General features: G+C 39.6%; 3 protein-coding genes across 3 annotated transcripts; 1 reads left to right on the top strand and 2 right to left on the bottom strand.

The window, feature by feature from the left end:
* The first annotated feature begins 449 nt into the window (after positions 1–449).
* LOC107218522 (sodium- and chloride-dependent glycine transporter 1) lies at positions 450–16,743 on the top strand. Its single transcript, XM_015656420.2, has 11 exons — positions 450–1,805; positions 1,935–2,187; positions 2,964–3,122; positions 3,191–3,398; positions 3,599–3,770; positions 4,036–4,392; positions 4,477–4,686; positions 4,776–5,117; positions 5,242–5,488; positions 5,559–5,755; positions 16,618–16,743. The coding sequence occupies exons 1-10, from the start codon at positions 1,752–1,754 to the stop codon at positions 5,747–5,749; spliced, it is 2,193 nt and encodes a 730-aa protein (XP_015511906.1). The 5' UTR covers positions 450–1,751; the 3' UTR covers positions 5,750–5,755; positions 16,618–16,743.
* Positions 10,697–12,653, bottom strand: LOC107218507 (transmembrane reductase CYB561D2). Its single transcript, XM_015656401.2, has 3 exons — positions 12,506–12,653; positions 12,192–12,388; positions 10,697–12,063 (listed from the first exon to the last, which is right to left on the bottom strand). Exons 2-3 carry the CDS (start codon positions 12,345–12,347, stop codon positions 11,557–11,559), a joined length of 663 nt encoding a protein of 220 aa, XP_015511887.1. The 5' UTR covers positions 12,348–12,388; positions 12,506–12,653; the 3' UTR covers positions 10,697–11,556.
* LOC107218506 (transmembrane reductase CYB561D2) lies at positions 16,662–18,152 on the bottom strand. The gene is made up of 2 exons (XM_015656400.2): positions 17,430–18,152; positions 16,662–17,165 (listed from the first exon to the last, which is right to left on the bottom strand). The coding sequence occupies exons 1-2, from the start codon at positions 17,583–17,585 to the stop codon at positions 16,662–16,664; spliced, it is 660 nt and encodes a 219-aa protein (XP_015511886.1). The 5' UTR covers positions 17,586–18,152.
* Positions 18,153–18,915: the final 763 nt, after the last annotated feature.

Raw genomic sequence — 18,915 nt, 5'->3', positions numbered from 1 at the left:
TTAATATCCAATTTATAATAGTAAATTTGGACAGAAACTTTGGTGAGAATTTTATCATCATCTTTATAGAACGGGATGAATCTTCATAAAAGATATTCTGTGTAAACTGGCTGTTAATTGAATAATGCGATAGCTAGCGGGGATCAATTAGCGTATGAACGTCGAGCCTTAGATACCGGGAGAGGTAAGTTACGGAAGATCGTGATTGCGGGGTGGGATTTCAAGAGGCTGTGGTCGAGACTAGGGTCGACTTGAGTCGAAAGCCCGGTTGTATACGCGTCGTTTCCCCAACCCCTGGGTGGAGTTCTCCGTTTTAAATCGATCCAGCATCTTTCGGCGCCGCTCTATATACGAGTAAAATTATAATGTCGAAGGTCCTTACGCCCGAGCGCGATGAGAATCATCTATAGAGATTCGCCCTCGACAACCATTGTCGATAATTTCCTCCCACCACCATCTCGGTTCCAGAACAAGCTCTCTCTCTGATACCTGCCTACTTGAAACGGAATTTTGCTGACGGTGATGGAAAGGGCTAAAGACTAGAAATTGGCAAACCACCCGGCCATATGCTAATGTATACGTATACGTATATACATACATACCTATACGTACATTCGCGGCTATACATTCCACAAATCTCGCCTTCCGCGTAAACGTGTGTATCGAAAACACCAACACATATAGAGACTGATAAACGACGTACACGCGAGCGTCAAGTTGCCGTGTTTGTGGCGGTCCTGAGGGAAGGTGGGATGAAAGGTAGGTCGCAGGAGCGGCAATATCGATTTGACAGTCAGCATCGCGCGTCGGGATCAAAGAGGGGGGCTGGTTAGCTAGTTCGCGACTCCGATGGCTCGGGAATTTGTCGTAAAATTTCAGTTTTCATTGGATTTCGTATTGCGTTGCCTGTGTAACGGCAGATGGAATACGATAAAGGGAAAGGATCCGTATTGTTCAGCCTAACAATTTACGCCTGGTATCGCGCGATCTGTGACTTGTGCTGCGTTCGTGCGTGCGTGGTTGCGTGGGTGGCTGCTCCGTAGGCGCGCGCCAGCGCAACACGCGCGTGCTTCGCCAGTTCTCTCGCGATGATCTCCCGTTCATCCCGTGGGAGAACGGAACTTAGTCCGTGATTTATTTCGAACCAGTCGTGTCAGAGCCCGCGGTGACCAGACGATGGCGTTATGTAATTTGACGGCGATAAACGCCCGCGGAACTCCGCTAAAGTTTGTATATTTTTTCGAATTCATCCCGTCCGAACGCTGCACGAATTAACGATTTATAACTGAACGGAAGCTCGCCGCCGCTGCCTGGGTACGCGAAACCTTCAAATTTTCAACTGGCCAAACGGGGCTGGATCGATTGTAAGCTGAGGATATTTGAGAATTCAAATATCTTCGGTATTTGATTGAATTTGTTGGTACGGCTCGAGTTCGTTGTTGAGAATTACAGCGAGGAAGGTAAAATACGAGTATTGTCATTGATAGCTGGTTTTCTCGCGTGTTGAAAATAATGAGGAGCTTTTGCGAGGCTTTAGAAAGTGTCGCGTGCCTCCACCAGATGATGACGACGATAATGGTGCGAAAACTGAATACTTCGCGAATAACGAAAGGGGATCTGTAATCGCTCAAGTGGCCATGCCAACCAGCGGGTAAGACGAGTATGAAATGCGATGGATAAGATTCGCGCTATTGGCCAGGTGAGCAATTGATCATCGCGTTGGCACGGATCGAAGCGCCTCATTTCCGAAGATGATAATGGAGGATTCGCCGGCCCGGATGCGTCCCTACCTCGACTCCTGGGACGTAAGTGTGCGTGTCGATTATTATCACCCTTCGCGTTATAGCCCTACAACCCGTATCCCCCTATCGAAAACAAAGAACCGCAATAAAATGTGACTAATAGCTCACCCGTTGAAAATCTGGAAAACATAGAATGAAGACAAATACTCGGTGGCCAATAGCCAAGCCCCCCTTCAGGGCGCCGAGGAGGATCACCCTGAGCGAGGCACGTGGACGGGGAAGTTTGACTTCCTCCTGTCCCTCCTCGGCTACAGCGTAGGCCTCGGCAATGTGTGGAGATTTCCCTATCTTTGCTACTCTAACGGTGGTGGTGCCTTCCTGATACCGTTTACCGTCATGCTGATCATCGCTGGACTACCCCTTATGTTCATGGAGCTTTCGTTAGGTGAAAAAAAATTTATTACAAGAAAACACTAAACTTGAATGCCATTGGTTGCGGAAGAAATTTTAGCATTATTTAACTGTGTTCTGATTGTCGCGCTGGTGATGTTTTTCTATATAACCTTTTGCAATATGATCCGCAAGTTTGCGAATAACTCATATACATATATCAAAAGAAATAAAAATCGCTGGAAACTTCGGAGACATTAGAATGTGAGAAGAAATTTTTCTAAAAAAAACTCGGCGAACTCTTTTCCTTTGTATTTCTCAATATTGTTCTGTGTTTGTTGAAAGTTTTGCCTACTGCGTTGTCCAATCTTTACTTACAGAATTGTCTTAATTTCTCTGTGATGCTAAAAGTTGTAATTATTCAAAGCGTTAACTGCCGATTGTATCACGTAAATCAAGTATGACGGGGTTGAGTGAAATTGATAAAAATGTACGTGTAAAATAAATGGAAATGTGACGTATGACAGATAATTTAGACTTAGAAGAAAAATAGTTTCCATCAGTCGGGAACTCTGGTGGAAAGTACTACAGGTGACATTTTAAGAGTGAATCAACAAAAAAAGGTCTAATGTCTCGTAGCACTACGATTTCATTTTCAAATTGTCAAAATAAAAAATTCTTACATGTAAAAATTGCAAGTTATGAAAACTTTTGAAATATTTTGCACAAAGCGTTTTTAGAAACAATTTTCACCACACGAAGGACAGATTTTTTAAGACCTTGCGCAATTTCATGCTTTTGTGATTACATGTAACGGAGTTATTAATTTAGGTCAATACGCAAGCCTGGGTCCTGTGGCTGCTTACAAACGCTTCTGCCCACTGTTACGAGGTCTCGGTTACGGCATGGTCCTGGTTAGCTCAATCGTGATGCTGTACTACAACCTGATTATCGCCTGGACACTGTACTACATGTTTGCCTCCGTGGCCGGTGAGAGTTGAGATATTTATTTATTTTTCGAGTCCAGTGTAAGCCAACCATGTTATGCAATTCCACAGGTGCCGGTGTTCTGCCGTGGGCTTACTGCGACCCGGCCTGGAGCACCCAAGACTGTTATACCCCCGAGGCTGCGGAGAATTGTGCCCGACAAAATACAACCTACTTCAGGGGAAACTGTCTGAATAGTACTCAGCTAACCGCGATTGTTCTTGACGTGGAAAATGGAACTGCAACCGTCCGACGGCCCCCGGCGGAGGAGTACTTCAAGTTAGTACATACTTGTATCATCGTTTCATCTCGGTTTTAGTCATCCCATTGTGTTTCCGCCTGTTTTTTTCGGTACTTCTTATTACTTGATTTGCGGTTGTGAACACTGTTTAACGTTGTGAAACGTTGTAGAAGAATGATCGAAAATATGGATTTACAACTTTGTTTTTGAAACGAATTTTCTAACTTTGTGTTTGCAGCAACCATGTCTTGGGTTTGAGCGTTGGTATCGAAGAAACGGGTTCGATTCGCCCGCCTTTGGCAGTGTGCCTCTTCCTCGCCTGGGTGATCGTCTTTCTATGCCTCAGTAAAGGTGTTCAAAGCTCTGGAAAAGTGGTCTACTTCACGGCCCTCTTCCCGTACGTCGTTCTGGCAAGTAATCTAATATCTCGGTTAAGCTCGTCCTCATTCATATAGATTATCGCACAGATAATGTTATATAACATACTGTCGTGTAGTTAACTTTAACTCTTGCACAGATCTTGAGATTACCTTGTTCTCGTCATTTTATTCTCACCCGATAACTTCCTCGTTAACTATTTTTTTTTTCTACGTCTTCGCGAAGGATCATTTTTATTCAGCTATTAAACTACTAAATTACAACGAATATCACTAAACACGATTAAACGTTGTACAGATCGCCCTTTTCATCCGGGGAATACTTTTGCCGGGTGCTGGTGAGGGGATCCTCTTCTACCTGACTCCGGATTGGCGACGCCTGGCGTCGGCAAAGGTTTGGGGCGACGCGGCGGTTCAGATATTCTTCGCCCTGAGCCCGGCTTGGGGAGGACTGATCACTCTGAGCTCCTACAACAAATTCACCAACAATTGTTACAAGGACTCGCTCATAGTGGCGGTGAGCAACATCGGTACCTCATTTTTTGCCGGGCTTGTTATATTCTCGGTAATCGGATTCCTCGCCAACGAGCTTAAGGTGCCGGTCGCCTCAGTCGTCGACCAGGGTGCTGGACTCGCCTTCATAGTCTATCCCGAGGTAGATGAACGATATCGTCGTATCAGTAAAAAATTCATTCGCTAAAACGGCGGTGTAACAATGATGCTGTCTTAACAACCGCAGGTCGTCGCTCGACTCCCGGTTGCGCCACTCTGGTCTCTCCTATTTTTCGTGATGCTTTTAACCCTGGGTCTGGACTCGCAGTTCGCCCTAATGGAGACCGTAACAACGGCGATCCTCGACGGCGTCCCGGCCCTCAGGAACTACAAGTTCTGGGTTGTCCTAGGCGCCGCGATTCTGGGATACGCAGGCGGACTGATATTCACGACCAACGTACGTCTTCTTTTAAACTTACGTTACACGTACAAGAATTATATCTTCATCCGGCCCAACCAACTCGTCGTTCTTACTTTCATCGACAGGCTGGCATGTACTGGCTGCAGCTGATGGACAAATACGCTGCGAATTGGTCGGTCCTTCTGATAGCCATCGGCGAGTGCATTCTCGTCGCTTGGGTCTACGGGGCTGATCGGTTTCTCGACGATGTTGAGCAGATGATCGGGCCTCGTGGTCGTTGCTGGCGCTTCTTCTGGACTTGGATGTGGAAGGTCGTTACTCCGGCCGCTTTGTTTTTCATATTATTCTTCAACTGGGTAAAGTACGAGCCTCTGAGTTACGGAACTTACATCTACCCTCGGTGGGCCGATGCTGTCGGATGGGCCGTCGGTCTGCTGCCAGTTCTCGTCATCGTCGGACTAGCCGTTGTGAGTTGACGTAGACCTGATCCATATTCCTGATCGCAGTTAAAACCAGTCTCACAGGTCCTACAGCGCGATTCCGATCTCGATAGGACGTCGTTTTTTCGAGCGTTACTCGTCTCCATTTCAGAACCAGTTACGCGGACGTCAACGTCGGCGTTGTCAACGCTCCCAATACCCCTACGACGAGAACGACGACGACTACGACGACGAGGTCGACGATCTCGGCGACGTGGACGCCGACGGGAAGTCTAAGGGACGTTCTCGGCCCTCCGTTTGGTGCCGAGCTCGGGCCCTGCTGCAACCGACCCCCGATTGGGGCCCGGCGACACCGTCCAGGACGCAAGCGCGTACCTCGCCACCCTTGTCTACACGGGGTACGTGCCAAAATCGTAAGGTTGGTGATCATTTTTCTGGTAATATTTTTTCCACTTCTCCTTCGATCAGGAAATGGCGCGGGAGGATCCTCGTCCGGAGGATTCGACTCGGCTCGGGACACGATCGTCTTGGTGAACGGGAAGCCGATGGTTCAGCCGCCCACGTGTCCCGGGCTTGTTACTGCTACGAAGCTACCCGGACCCTCGATACTGAAGAACTCGAGCAAAACGGATCTCGTCTGCACCTCGCAGCAGGTCTGAGAAAAGGTTGTTAATTGGCGCTGTTTGAGGTGCGATTTTGGTTGGTATTGTTTATTATAGTTACTCGTAAGGCCGTACAAACACTAATGTATAAACACGATCACAACAGAAAATATTGAACTAAAAGATAGACGAGAAAATTATAGCGACGCCTGTCGTCTGGAGCCTATCTCGACTATAAAGAGTTCCGACGGTTTGCTAGCCGGTATACTTACCATAAATTTACCATAAATTAGATATTCAACGTATTAAATGCCTCGCCGGTGCGGGTATTATTATTATCTAAGTACGTGTCTATATACGTGTCCTAGGTGCCGGTTATCATCCTCGTAGATTCGCGGGGCGAGATATATTAGAATTAGATTGTGGTTCTCGGGTAACTTGGAGCGAGATTGAGAATGATGAAGAAGTACAAGAAATAAAAATCAAATTTCTCTATTTACATTATAAATGAGCCTCCGTTCAAATAGGGCTGATCGTTATTTCGTTCAACTTCTAAAACGAGTAATTTTTAATCCCAACATATTGAGTACAGCCGAAGCTCGTACCTTGGGATGCTATTTTCTCTGCCGAAAATTGGGGTGATTTTAATAATTTTGAATTGTTGAAGTTGTATTGTTTAAGTTGTTAAGGTATTATGATTCATTTGAAGGTTGACTTTATCACAACTCGCATTATACTGTCACTTAATCAGGTCATAAATTTCTACACGGCCCTTTCCTCTTACTATTTGTATTTTGTACAGAAATAATTTTTTCATCTTCCACTTTATTTTTTATGTTAAAAATTTTGTCGTTACTTTCCGGCATTCTTATTTCCCAAGGTGACAGATTTTTTCTTTAGGGGCTGTTTGTTTTCTAAGCAAATATATAAGCAGGGTAAACGGTAATTACCGCCATCGCTTTCTGCATTTTTTTTTTCTCAAAGAAAGCTGCCCTCTATTATACGACGTATAGTGAAATATGGATATATTATATCGATTGTTATATTTGTATCAATGTTTTTTATATTTGTAAGAATACGTTATTTTTTATTACGGCCTGCACGCGCTGGGTGCGTGGGCTAATCTTTGCGACTTATTGTGTCGATTATCAACTATATAATGATTTACCTACGTAGGTATAATACGGATATGAAGATTCTGGAATATATTGATGCATCAATCAATACATGAGATAAAAGATAATAGAAATCCAACAAATAATTTTAAACAAAACGCGTAAATTGAGAATAAGAATTTCGAAAACGTTTAGAAAGCAACGGGATTTGCTTTGAGCCGTAAAATATATTACAAATACGTTCGATGTGGAAAAAACAGTACTAAGGTGATAAAAATTTCGAAAACATTTAGAAAACAACGGGATTTTCTTTCAGCCATAAAATATGTAACAAATACGTTCGATGTGGAAAAAATAGCACTAAGATGATTTAATTGTCGTCGTAATTATCGTGGATCTTATACACATATACATTATATAAACCACAGAGTTTACACATATACATATACATATATAGGGACTCAATTTTTTTTCTATATCTCAGCCTCAAAGATAACAAACTATATATATATATATATGTATATGTATATATATATATATATATATATATATATATATATATATATATATATAGTTTGTTATCTTTGAGGCTGAGATATAGAAAAAAAATTGAGTCCCTATAATTTAAAACAAAACTAAACCTGTATCAGAAGAAAGAGTGAAAAAATGAAATGAATTGGAAATTTCATAATTAATTAGTTATACTTGGAAAAATATATCAGAAGACATACCTATAACAAAATCATGAAGTTGATTAAAAAATTTAAAAGTAAACTGTAAAAAAAAAAAAAAAATATCGTACAATAAGTACATGTTAATGCGTAATATGTGTATAATGTGATATATACAGTGAGGCAAAAAAGTATTCGTAGGGCGAATAAATTTAAATAAAATGAGGAATAATTTTTTTGATTAATTAATTTTTTTAAATTCAATTTGACACTAACGTAAACAAACATACAGAATCGGACTTGTTACCTTATGTTGCGCAGGCAAATAGCCGTTATGGTAAGTACACTAAATGCACGAATGCTTTTATCCCTCACTGTATACATCATATAATTATCAAACTCAATCAGAGCGTCCAGTCAATAAATCTCAGAAAATCATTAGGTGTATACGGGGACATGTTAATATTGTAGCACGTTTTTCTGTTTCGATAAGTTGTCGAATGAAAAACGTGAAGATATCGAGAATCATGTAGAATATGTATGTATAGTCAATCATAGATCTATTAGTCGTACGTACCTATAACTATGTACTATATCTTGGGTGCTAGCGTCCCCTCTGCACGCGCTTATGTGTAAGATAATAATGATAAAAACAACAACATTAATAATGATAATCATAACAACAAGAGCAACAACAACAACAACAAAGACAACAATAATGATGATGATGATGATGATGACGATGATCACGATCATGATGATATAATAGTGAGAGTAATAATAGTGAAAACAAAAATGGTAACAATAATAATTAATCGTATTATACATGTATAGAAATTAAGTATATAACATAGCGGTTGTGTAATTTATCGGTGCGGTGACCTGCAGAGATGAAAACAGTATTTTGTTAGACTTACAATATTACAGATGTTAGTATAACGAACAAAAGTCCAGATGGTTAGATATTTCGAATACATTATACGTTGTAAATAATTTTGGTGCTGTACTAGCGTGGAAGCGAAAAATCACACGTTTGTCGATATTTTATTTTGAATGTATTGAGAAATGTAATACCGCGTTACGACTTCGATTCAAAGGTTAAAACACGCAGAACGAATCGAAAAAAAAAAAAATTGATCGGAGAAGGTCTGTTTTATAAAACAAATTGAAATAGTTAAAATTGACATAAAAATTCTCATCATCACAAAATCGTACCAAACTTTTTTACAACGTATATATGCATATTATATACGTATACTACATTAAGTATATACTTATATACATATATATACATAACTGTTGACAAAAGGCATACGGAATTGTCCAGATCTAGATGTACCTTATATGTATACACATACACTAATATTGTAGAAGAATTGAATATTATACATACATATATACCTCTATGTTGAATATTTAGAAATTTTAATTATCTACAAAAATGCGAAATAACGTAATTAAGATCATGGACGTAGTATGAGTTGATATTGTCTATAAGTATAAGTTGATTCCCCAGCGTTATGGTCGCTCCTACAATCAAGTCCAACGTAGCTTGGCAGTTTCACGTGCAATATGTGACTTAAGTATAAAAATGTTTCCTAAGTTTGACAATGATCAAATTGGTAATTATTATTTATATAATATAATCCGCGTGATTCTTTAATGCGAATAGAGTTATCGTTGTTCTGTACCTATTATTGTTAACTAATATCCAGGTAATTAACTCACTGTTCTATACCCGTGATTAAAATTGAAACACTGCGGAAAAATACCATAACCGGCGGTTTGGTTGATAACAGTAGAACACGAATTTGAGCGGGATATTTTGACGAGTGCAGGCACGACGAAAACGTTGAAGAACCGTCGAACGAATGAAGACTATAGATAAATAAATACTCATACAATAGAAATATAATATATATACACATTATACTGCCAACAAAAAAAAACCTTAATTTGTTTTTCGATCTCCTACTCTATGAAAACATTGTTTATAATATAATATTGAATGTAGTGAGAGGAAATCGCCGTGTGATTTTTTTAAACGGTGCCGAATTGAGTTTTTGTATTCGCCATTTGACACGTCAGAAATCCAATTCTAACGGTTGGAGGGAGATAATAATTTTTCTGTACAACGGACGGAATTCTGTATGGTAGGGTTTGACAACTTATATATTTTCTTGGAATCAGCGCGTCGTAGAAAATTTTCAACCGCACGATCTTCGAGATATTCAAGATTGCGTAAAACGTGGTTTTTCATCTTTTTGAAAAATGGGTACCTAGTGTAAACGCCCAGTTTCCTTGACTGTGCCACAGTAAACCGTTGAATAACATCTCTCAAATACATGAAATACATTAAATTCATTCAATTAACCGAACTGGATGTACCTGTCTATCGGGAAAATAAAATTAGCAATAATTTTGATGAAAACTTTTTCGTGTAGAAAAAAATATTTTGTCTTGATAAATACTATTTTTACACTGAACATGTCCATGCGTCAGGTTTTGAATCTTCAAAAATAGTACTCATTTATAGAATACTTTTTTTTGTCTAAATAAAAATTTTCCATTTAAATTTTGAATACTCTGTAAAGGTGGATTAACTGAGATATGAGTGTGGGAGGGATATTATGGTGCGATTAAAAATTTTCTGCTACGTGCCGATTCGAGAAGCGGGAGATCGAAAAAAAAATTGATTTTTTTTTTTGAGGCGGTCTAATACATGTACACAAACACATGCTAACACATATTTACATATGTATATAGTATGCGGGGGATTTCATCGTCAATGTTTATATGGAATGCCAGCTCGTGTTCCATTTTTTTTTTTCACTGTCACGAAGACGAAAGGAGCAGCTATATTGCTGAATTCGAGCGAGCGCAATAATATCTGCAATCACCTTATATCCTTGTATCAAATGACATTCTATACATATGTATATTATGCGTTTTTCGCGCGTTACTGAAAGTAAAGGTATACATACTATATAATACATATACATTATATGTATATATTGTAACGTTGCAACAACCCGTAAACTAGCAAGTTGTTAAGTAATGTTGTTAAGCATACTATACATAAATCTCGGTACATATGTAATTATATAGGAACGAAACAGGTGAATATACAGTGTGTAGATGTACAGTCAGGTCTCCGTCTCTGCTGACTCTGCTTTCATATTCGATACAAGTTTCGTCGATGTTTTTGAAATTTCTTGACTTTCGAACTATTGCAAAAGTGTTGTGTATAATCGTTTGGAGCAAAATATTGAATTATGCCTTATTTTATTAACATCATGATTTTTTCAGAGACAAATTATCCAAGCAGTTTTCTCCAAGTTTTTTCCCTGAATTATTACTTTCATTCATTTCAATTGGTACAATTTTCCGCAGGAGCTCCGATGATAATTTCAGCCAATACGAGTATATGAGTCATTTGACGAGTTCCATTGAATCCCATTAGAGGTGCAGAGGCAAAGAATGATAAACGAAACCACCACGTTTAGACAGGGAAAATGCACTGTATCACTACCACTGTATTTATTACACGAACTATACAAAGAAAAGACAGGTATATCTATGTATATTAATAAAAATATGTACTATATTATATGGAAAAAGAATAACATATAATATAATATATATTACATGTATACGTTATAATCCTCAATGATTCGTGAAGTTAATAAAGTGTTGATATACATGGTCGATGAATCTTTAATGTAGGTGCAATAATTTATAATTATGTGTTTAAAATATTCAGGCTCTGTAGTACAAGAGTATTGTTCTCTGGATTTTTTCAACGGGCAACCGTGCCGCTGTTTCACGCAACGGACTTTCGGATCCTCTCCAAATCTTCAAGATCGATTTACGCCCAACAGGTCGGTGGTCACTACTTCGAATCTCGATATAACAGCCACAAAGTGCTGTACAGGTTTTCGCTCAACAATTTTAATATTAATTCGAAACGGTCGAAACTCGGAACAATATTTTTGCATAAAATTTTTATTTTATTCATATTCTCTTGTTCTATTAATCTGAACGTAGATGAAACAGGTGTGAATTACGATGACCGCAGTCAAGAACATATCGCTGTCCGCATCCTCAACAACGTCGTGTAAAGGGGCTTGGCGCAGAGGAGAACTCCGCCGGCGATGTAAGCGGCTACGGTTAAATCTCTGCCAGTCTCTGTCCCCGGCCACCACCCTTTATAGACGCCGGTTATTTGCCCGGCCAACAGCAGGGCCATCGTAATAATACCCAAACAACTGTGAATCACCTTCCGGGCCACAAGGCTCACCTTACCGAAGCAGGCCTCCGTGTTCAGGCACAGAACACCGTTCAGGGTTACGATAACGCTCAATATGGGGCCCGCCAGGCCCACGCGAGCATGGTCGCTTTTGAAGTGGTGGGATCCGTGGTTCATCTTGTTGGCAACGACTGTCCCAAGACCAACCGCCAGCAGCCCTAGACCCAGGATGTGGAGGACCCAATGAAGCCTGATGCGACCTGGTCTTGACATCAACTTGACGAGTACGGCCTCTCCGGAAACCCCGAGGACAGCCTCGGTCATCAGGAAACAGCACTGCGGTAATTAGATCGATCAGTTTTGGTCGCATGTAATATGGAATGGATACTTCCGAAATTATATTGCTTCAGTCATTGCAGAGGGAAAAATCTTAGCGATCCATTCGTGATCGTTATTGTACTAACCCCAACCGTGAAACATGCGGGATGCCAAATGAAGAGTGAATAATCGAGCTGGGCACAGAGGACAACGATGTAGACAGCTGGTATCAGGAAGAGAAGGTGAACGATGCAGGAAAAGCCGATCGCTAGCCAGTTTATGCAACCTTTTTCAGCGGTCATGGTTCAGCGTTTGGGCTGCAACGTGCATCCCCACACAGGACCTTTGTGAGGTGAAATATTGTAATTAGAGTGGAAAGAAGATGGATGAGATTGCCAAAATTTGAATAGAGGATCATAAGTTGATTCACGCGGCACACTGTTATACGGCTGGTACTGACTTTGGTGTTAAATTATCGGGATCCCGGATAATCTCGCGGAGGCGTGTGTCAAAAAACGAACGAAATATAGTGAAAAAGTTAAACGACTGTCTGTCAAACGAACTTTCGAACGTTTGCTCAAAAAGTGATCCTCGTGAATCACGTATTTATATATCGTTTGTTTAATCTAGTCACGTAACTTCCCTGCGGATGTTAACAGAATCTACGATTAATTTCGTACAAGTTTCGATCATTTATCACTGATTGCTGCTATAAGGGAAGGAATTACAATTCTTGTCTACATGCTTCGATCACTGATTGCTTTTACATACATTTCAAATGGAATGTGTGAAATTACTCGAATCAGCGATTTTGCATTTACGCAACGACTTATCGATTTTCATAATGTACATTTATTATCTTACTTAAATCATTACATATTTTATATCTTTTGGAGAGCGGGGTGATCAGGACTGGACGTGATTGACGATGGTATAACCTGGGGAGCAGAACGTACAATATTTCGTTATCACGTCGTAAAGTGTATTTATCAGGTACTTCTGATTTTTTTAATATTCCCTTACAGTCTGCCCCACATAAATGGAATCATATCAACTTTACAACTTATGCAACGAAAACGGAACCCTGAAATCGTATTCCAAATTTCTTATGCGTCATAGGAACATCTCGTTTCCAAATTACATATTTGTTATGTGAACTGAGAGAAATTTTTAGTTCCGGTTACTGCACAGTCCTTAACTATTTTCATTCGTTACGACAATCTAAAAATATAGTTCTACGTAAAAAATGAAAATTAATTTTGTTGCTGTTAACAGAAAATCTAGTATGTGTTACTATTCTTTCAGATTATGATCACTGTTACTATATTTTCTTGTAACTGTTGCAAAATTTTATGTCTGTGTAGCAATGAATTGATGTCAAGGTTTTATTTAACTATAAAAGTACAGTAAACGGATCAAACTGATTTTGCGTTGCAATTAGGTACCAGAAAATGTAGCATCGACAATAGCTCAAAATAGTTACGTGTACCTCGCTGTTTCTTAATTCCAATAATATTCAAATACTTTTTGTAACAATGCCTCTTTCACTGAATTTTCATAGTTATTATAACAAATGAAATTTTTCTCACTGCGTGAATTAATCTAAATATTTGTTAACTACTCATCGTGCCATTATTGAAAATTTGGACTAAAGTTGTTGATGAGATCATAAACTTGAACCATTTCAATGGCGGAGGATAATTTCTCCTGATATAGATGACGTTTCAAAGGTGAGAAACAAACCTTGAGTGCAACAGTTTGATCATAGTCTAACTAACGTTTCATTGAATTCTTGAAGTTACCCAAAAATCGACCCAAGTTAATGCACCCCATGAACGCATTAATCTATTCATGTAGGAATGGTGTGGCGAACCACAGTCATCAAGAAGAAACTTTTCGCATTCTCAATATCGTTGTATGAAGAGGCTTGGCGAGGAGGAGAATCCCACCGACGAAGTAGGCCGCCCCGGTCAAGTGTTTGTCGATTTCGGAGCTGGGCCACCAACTCGTGTAAATGCCGGTAATTTGGCTGGCCAAGATGAGAATTGTCGAGAAAATACCACCGCATCCATGAAGGACTTTTCGGCGAGTTATGCTCGCTTTAGCACAGCACATTCCAGTGCCCAAGCACAGGACACCGTTCATAGCTACTATCAGAGCCAACGCGATAGCGAACACACCCAGTTTCCCATGGATGAAAGCGGCGTGAAGAGAACCGAACTGGATACGATGAGCTATGATCGTCCCTAAACCAACGGCCAGTAGTCCCAATCCCAGGAAGTGGAGGATCCAGTGAAGCTTTATGCGACTTGATATTGGCATCTTCGAGGAGAGAAGAGCCTCTCCAGAAATCCCGAGGATGGCCTCGGTCATCAATAAACAGCACTGCGGGAATTAGTTTGGTCAATTACGAACACGTTCACACTGCGTGAAAAACTTCATGTTCCGAAGAGAGAGAGAGAGAGAGCTAAAAGTGTGTTGACTGGATCCTTGTATCTTACCTTTGCGGAAAGTTTCGATGGTTTATACATGACGTGTACTAACCCCAACCGTGAAGCATGTAGGATGCCAGATGAAGAGAGAGTAGTCGAGTTGGGCGCAGAGGACAACGATGTAGACAGCTGGTCCGAAGAAAATAAGGTGGATGATAAAGGACATCCCGATGGCTGTCCAGTTAGTGGCATCCTTTTTGGTAATCATCGTTTTTGAATTCACCGCAACCCTTACCCAGTAAAATAATGTTAAGGTCAATGAGATAAAAAGATTTACGATTACGCTTACGATATCAATTCGCTATAATAATTACCGTGGTTGGCTCACTGTTCAACAATTATTTAATGGTGGTGGCGCAAATTCGGGTTAACTAACCTTATCATACGAAGTTTATCTGCCTGAGGAACTCTGGAGATTCCAGACTCCTTTGTGGAACGAATAAAATAACTGGTTCTTTTGTAGATCTGCGCCAAGTATTATCAGAGAATAATGATGGGAACAATGATATTGTCATTCGGTTTTGATGCGCCTGTAAACGTAGGCTGAAGAAGCACAACCTTATTAAGCATCTATTTACCTATCGTGTACGTAATCTAGTCACGTACCTTTTCTCAGCCGGCATAAGCATTAAGCCTGCAATAAATTTCTTTATACTGCTTTTGATCATTATCATTAATTTTTGCTCACGCAGAACAGTTCTCAAGAGTTTGAAATATTGAATCTTTTCGACAAAATCTTTCTAGATGTACAGTAATGTTTACTGTGGAATATGATCATCTATTTAGTTTCGTAATTTTTGTCCCTTGGTGCCAAGGCTGTGTCGCGATATTTAAACAATTTTGTACTACTTCTTGCATGCCTTTTTCTGACAATGAGATAATCCTGGATCTATTTGAAAACATTGGTTGCGAGAGACTTTTACACGCAGATTGTTCTACAAAGATTACGAGATTAGCACACTATGCGAGACTGATGTCACGTAATGGGAAATATTTGATAGAAGTAGTGATTAAAGATAAATTAAACCAACTTTCGTGTCAGAAAGTCTGTATCCGTATAACCTGATGATATGAACATGGATATATTACCTTATCGATACATAAAATGTACTTATCATGGTGTAAATATTTTATTATTAATATCATTTGAAGAGCGAACTGCAGAGGAGGACTACTTTCTGACTGATTGCGATCGAGTAGCGTGGTGAGTGCAACATGCAATATCTCGTTATCAAGCTATTGCACAGCTGTGCATAATGCATATATTAATTAACATCTTACTTACTGTCAGACAATATTCCCAGTGTTTCTTAATAATAATTTATGGTACGAAACGAGATGCGTAAAATATCTTACGGAATGGGATGAAAACTCTTGTTTGATCTTACGTGATACCTAAATTGTTGGCAGGTCTTGCACCATTGAATAAACTTGACAAAGTTATTGGCATTGATTATTGAAAGTGTAACAGCTCTTTTCGTCAACTCGGTACTTGGAAAATTTGACAATACGGTACATACCAAAATTTTGGATAACTTTTATTCAACACGGTGTGTAAAAATATTCGTAGTTGAAGGATGGATTCGGTATAACAGACACTTCAGTCATATCATAAATGTTTAAATACTTTTATTATTATTATTATTATTGTTATTATTAGTGTTGTTTTACAGCATTGTTGTATATAATGTATACTTTGTGTATAATCTACGCGCTACTGTGGTTTTTAAAATATAACGCGTACTAATTATAGTACTATTAGTACTGTTTGCAGTACTAATATTTTGCATGCATCAGAAGGAGTGCATTTTAAATGAACTTGCAATTCTTCATCACCAGTATTACTAAAGGGGAATGCCGGTGGTTCGAATGAAAATAATAAAGAAAACATAAGTATAATGGGTTTGGGAAGTTTCGTCTAGATCCGAAAAATCATATCTTACATCAATCGTATTTTTGATCCCACTGCGATGTGCTATTTCCACAATTCAAGAAATGCGTCGAATTTTAGCCAACGCGAATGATACCCCTGACCTTGTTAGTTCGGTTGATTAAAAAAACGTATTCTTCATTTGCGTAGGTACAGAGGGAGGAATTCGAGTAAGTCGTAACTACGATTCACTACTATGTGAAAATCCCGCGAATTCTAACTAGCGTCGTGTAGAGAGGCTTAACCAGGACGATAAATAGGCCGACAACGTACGAGGAGATTGTGAGGCTTACGCCAAGGTCACTGCCGGGGAACGACCTCTTATAGAGGCCGGTAAAGAGGGTGGCGAAGAGCAGGATAATCGCGACGATGCCGCAGCAGCCGTGGACAAGTTTCAGGCTGGCAAGGCTCACTCTCGGAGACAGCAGCCCGGAATACGACGTGGAAACTCCGCCCAGGGCGACGACGTAGGCGACGATCACCGCCGTCAAACCCAGCTTTCCATGGTCCGATGTAAAGTGGTTACTGTTGTTGTTTATCTTGTTGGCTATGATGACACCGAACCCAACCGTCATGAGGACCATACCCAGGATGTGTAACAGCGAGTGAACCCTGATACGATTTACCCTCGAACTTTTCGAGAGGAGTAAGTTCTCCCCCGATATTGCAAGGATGGCCTCAGTCATCAGCAGAGCGCACTGTGGGAATTATGATTGTTTATAATAGGTACAGGGTGAAGGTTTTTTTGTCTATTGAATTTATCGTATGAACCGAAAGAGAGCAACATGTATAAGGTACTCCAAATCAGTTCACACGCAATCGATAATATATGTATATGTATATAACTTTCGTGATTCATCCGTGATTACATTTTATCAGCTACATTGCAGATTGGTCTAGAATCAGCATAATGTTCATCGAACGTTTCATTCAGCGCTTTTATATTATTGAATGGTACTCACCCCAACTGTCAAACATGTCGGATGCCAGACGAAGAGGCTGTAGTCGGTCTGTGCATAGAGGACGACGATGTAGATGGAAGGCGCCAAGATAAGAAAGTGGGCTATGATACTCAGACAGAGATCCATCCAAATTTTGGTACTTTTCTCGGCGAACATGGTTTGGAATTTGGGGAGATTTACTGTTGTACTACTTTCGTGAAAACCAATTTATAATGGTTTCAAAAAGAAAATAATATTTCGGCACGAATGCGAGATATGAAATTTTCACACGCTAGTTGTGCGCGAACACTTTTATATACGACGGTGAGGTATCAAAGTTATAAAATCTATGTTAGAAAACACTTGATTGGTTTACCGTCTTAAAATGAATCACTGTTAGTTCCGTAAATTATTTTTTACTCCAAGCGATTGTTGTATTACACTTGAATCGGAAAAAATGCGACGTTCACATGCCCGAGGCACCCTGGGTTTTGCTTCTTCCTGTGCAATGCCATTCTGATTACAAACGAGTACATAGATCTGTCCGTGATAACGTCAGATAACAAAGTAATAGATCATGTTCATTGAGCATTAGGACTCGGTCAACTGAAGCGCCGAGCATTATAAGTTTATAATAACAGTTAAAAATAAGGGACAAGGGAAAAAAATCATATACTGAGTGATACGACATTACATGGTAGTAGTAGTAGGTGCAATTCAATATTTCTTTATATGTATTAGTCTAATATAATAGTTACAAATCACTGCGTTGCTGCACAGCAATACCAAAATAAAGTAAAACACTCATCAAATTCTGCTGCGCGAGTTTTATTCAATGTACTATTACGTACATAAAGGTTTTAATTAAAAAAATACGCCATCGATCTGATTACGTATCAGTATGTCAATAAATTTGCTTTAAATATCAAGATAGAGGTGAAATCCTGCTGCAGTTGTGTCGCGGATTTAATTTAGAAGTATTGAAATAATTTTAAGTGGCCATGTATATTTTAAAGATTTTATTACGCTGAATTTCTTTTAATCAAAACCCACTCATGGCACTGCAAGATTATATTTTATCTTGAGATTATAACACTGTTATTATGCTACATTGTACATAAATCGAATAATTTGTCACAAATTCTTTTAGGTACAAGCAATTACATTTATTTGGTGTACAGAGAGTATCTGTTATCGCATACCTGTACAAAAGAAGAAGATAAACGACGAAATTCTACATATTAAAGTTCTCGAAAATCCCGACGCGTTACAAAAATTTATCGCATGATTTTGTGCGTGACACGAAATATTGTAATTAGACATAGCGCGACATAATGCTCGGTTTTTGATTAAAGCATCAACGTTGGAACATTCTATCACATTTGAATATTCAAGAACCATATGCGAGTTACCGATAAGCTTCATCGTCACCCGTCGATTGAATGTGAGATAACCGATCGCAAGAGTATACACATGGTATACTTATTTCAATTGACTGATATCCTAT

This window comes from Neodiprion lecontei, chromosome 6 (assembly GCF_021901455.1).
Source record: "Neodiprion lecontei isolate iyNeoLeco1 chromosome 6, iyNeoLeco1.1, whole genome shotgun sequence".
In the NCBI taxonomy this organism is placed as follows: domain Eukaryota; kingdom Metazoa; phylum Arthropoda; class Insecta; order Hymenoptera; family Diprionidae; genus Neodiprion; species Neodiprion lecontei.
Note: the sequence above shows the minus strand (reverse complement) of the source record. Positions and strands in the feature narration are given on the sequence as shown.

Bases quoted from the DNA above. Each gene is read 5' to 3' on its own strand.
- LOC107218522 (XM_015656420.2), top strand. From the start codon at position 1,752: ATGATAATGGAGGATTCGCCGGCCCGGATGCGTCCCTACCTCGACTCC. The intron at 3,123-3,190 runs GTGAGAGTTGAG...GCAATTCCACAG, and splicing joins CATGTTTGCCTCCGTGGCCG to GTGCCGGTGTTCTGCCGTGG. The intron at 3,399-3,598 runs GTTAGTACATAC...TTGTGTTTGCAG, and splicing joins CCGGCGGAGGAGTACTTCAA to CAACCATGTCTTGGGTTTGA.
- LOC107218506 (XM_015656400.2), bottom strand. From the start codon at position 17,585: ATGTTCGCCGAGAAAAGTACCAAAATTTGGATGGATCTCTGTCTGAGT. The intron at 17,166-17,429 runs GTGAGTACCATT...TAATTCCCACAG, and splicing joins CGACATGTTTGACAGTTGGG to TGCGCTCTGCTGATGACTGA.
- LOC107218507 (XM_015656401.2), bottom strand. From the start codon at position 12,347: ATGACCGCTGAAAAAGGTTGCATAAACTGGCTAGCGATCGGCTTTTCC. The intron at 12,064-12,191 runs GTTAGTACAATA...TAATTACCGCAG, and splicing joins CCGCATGTTTCACGGTTGGG to TGCTGTTTCCTGATGACCGA.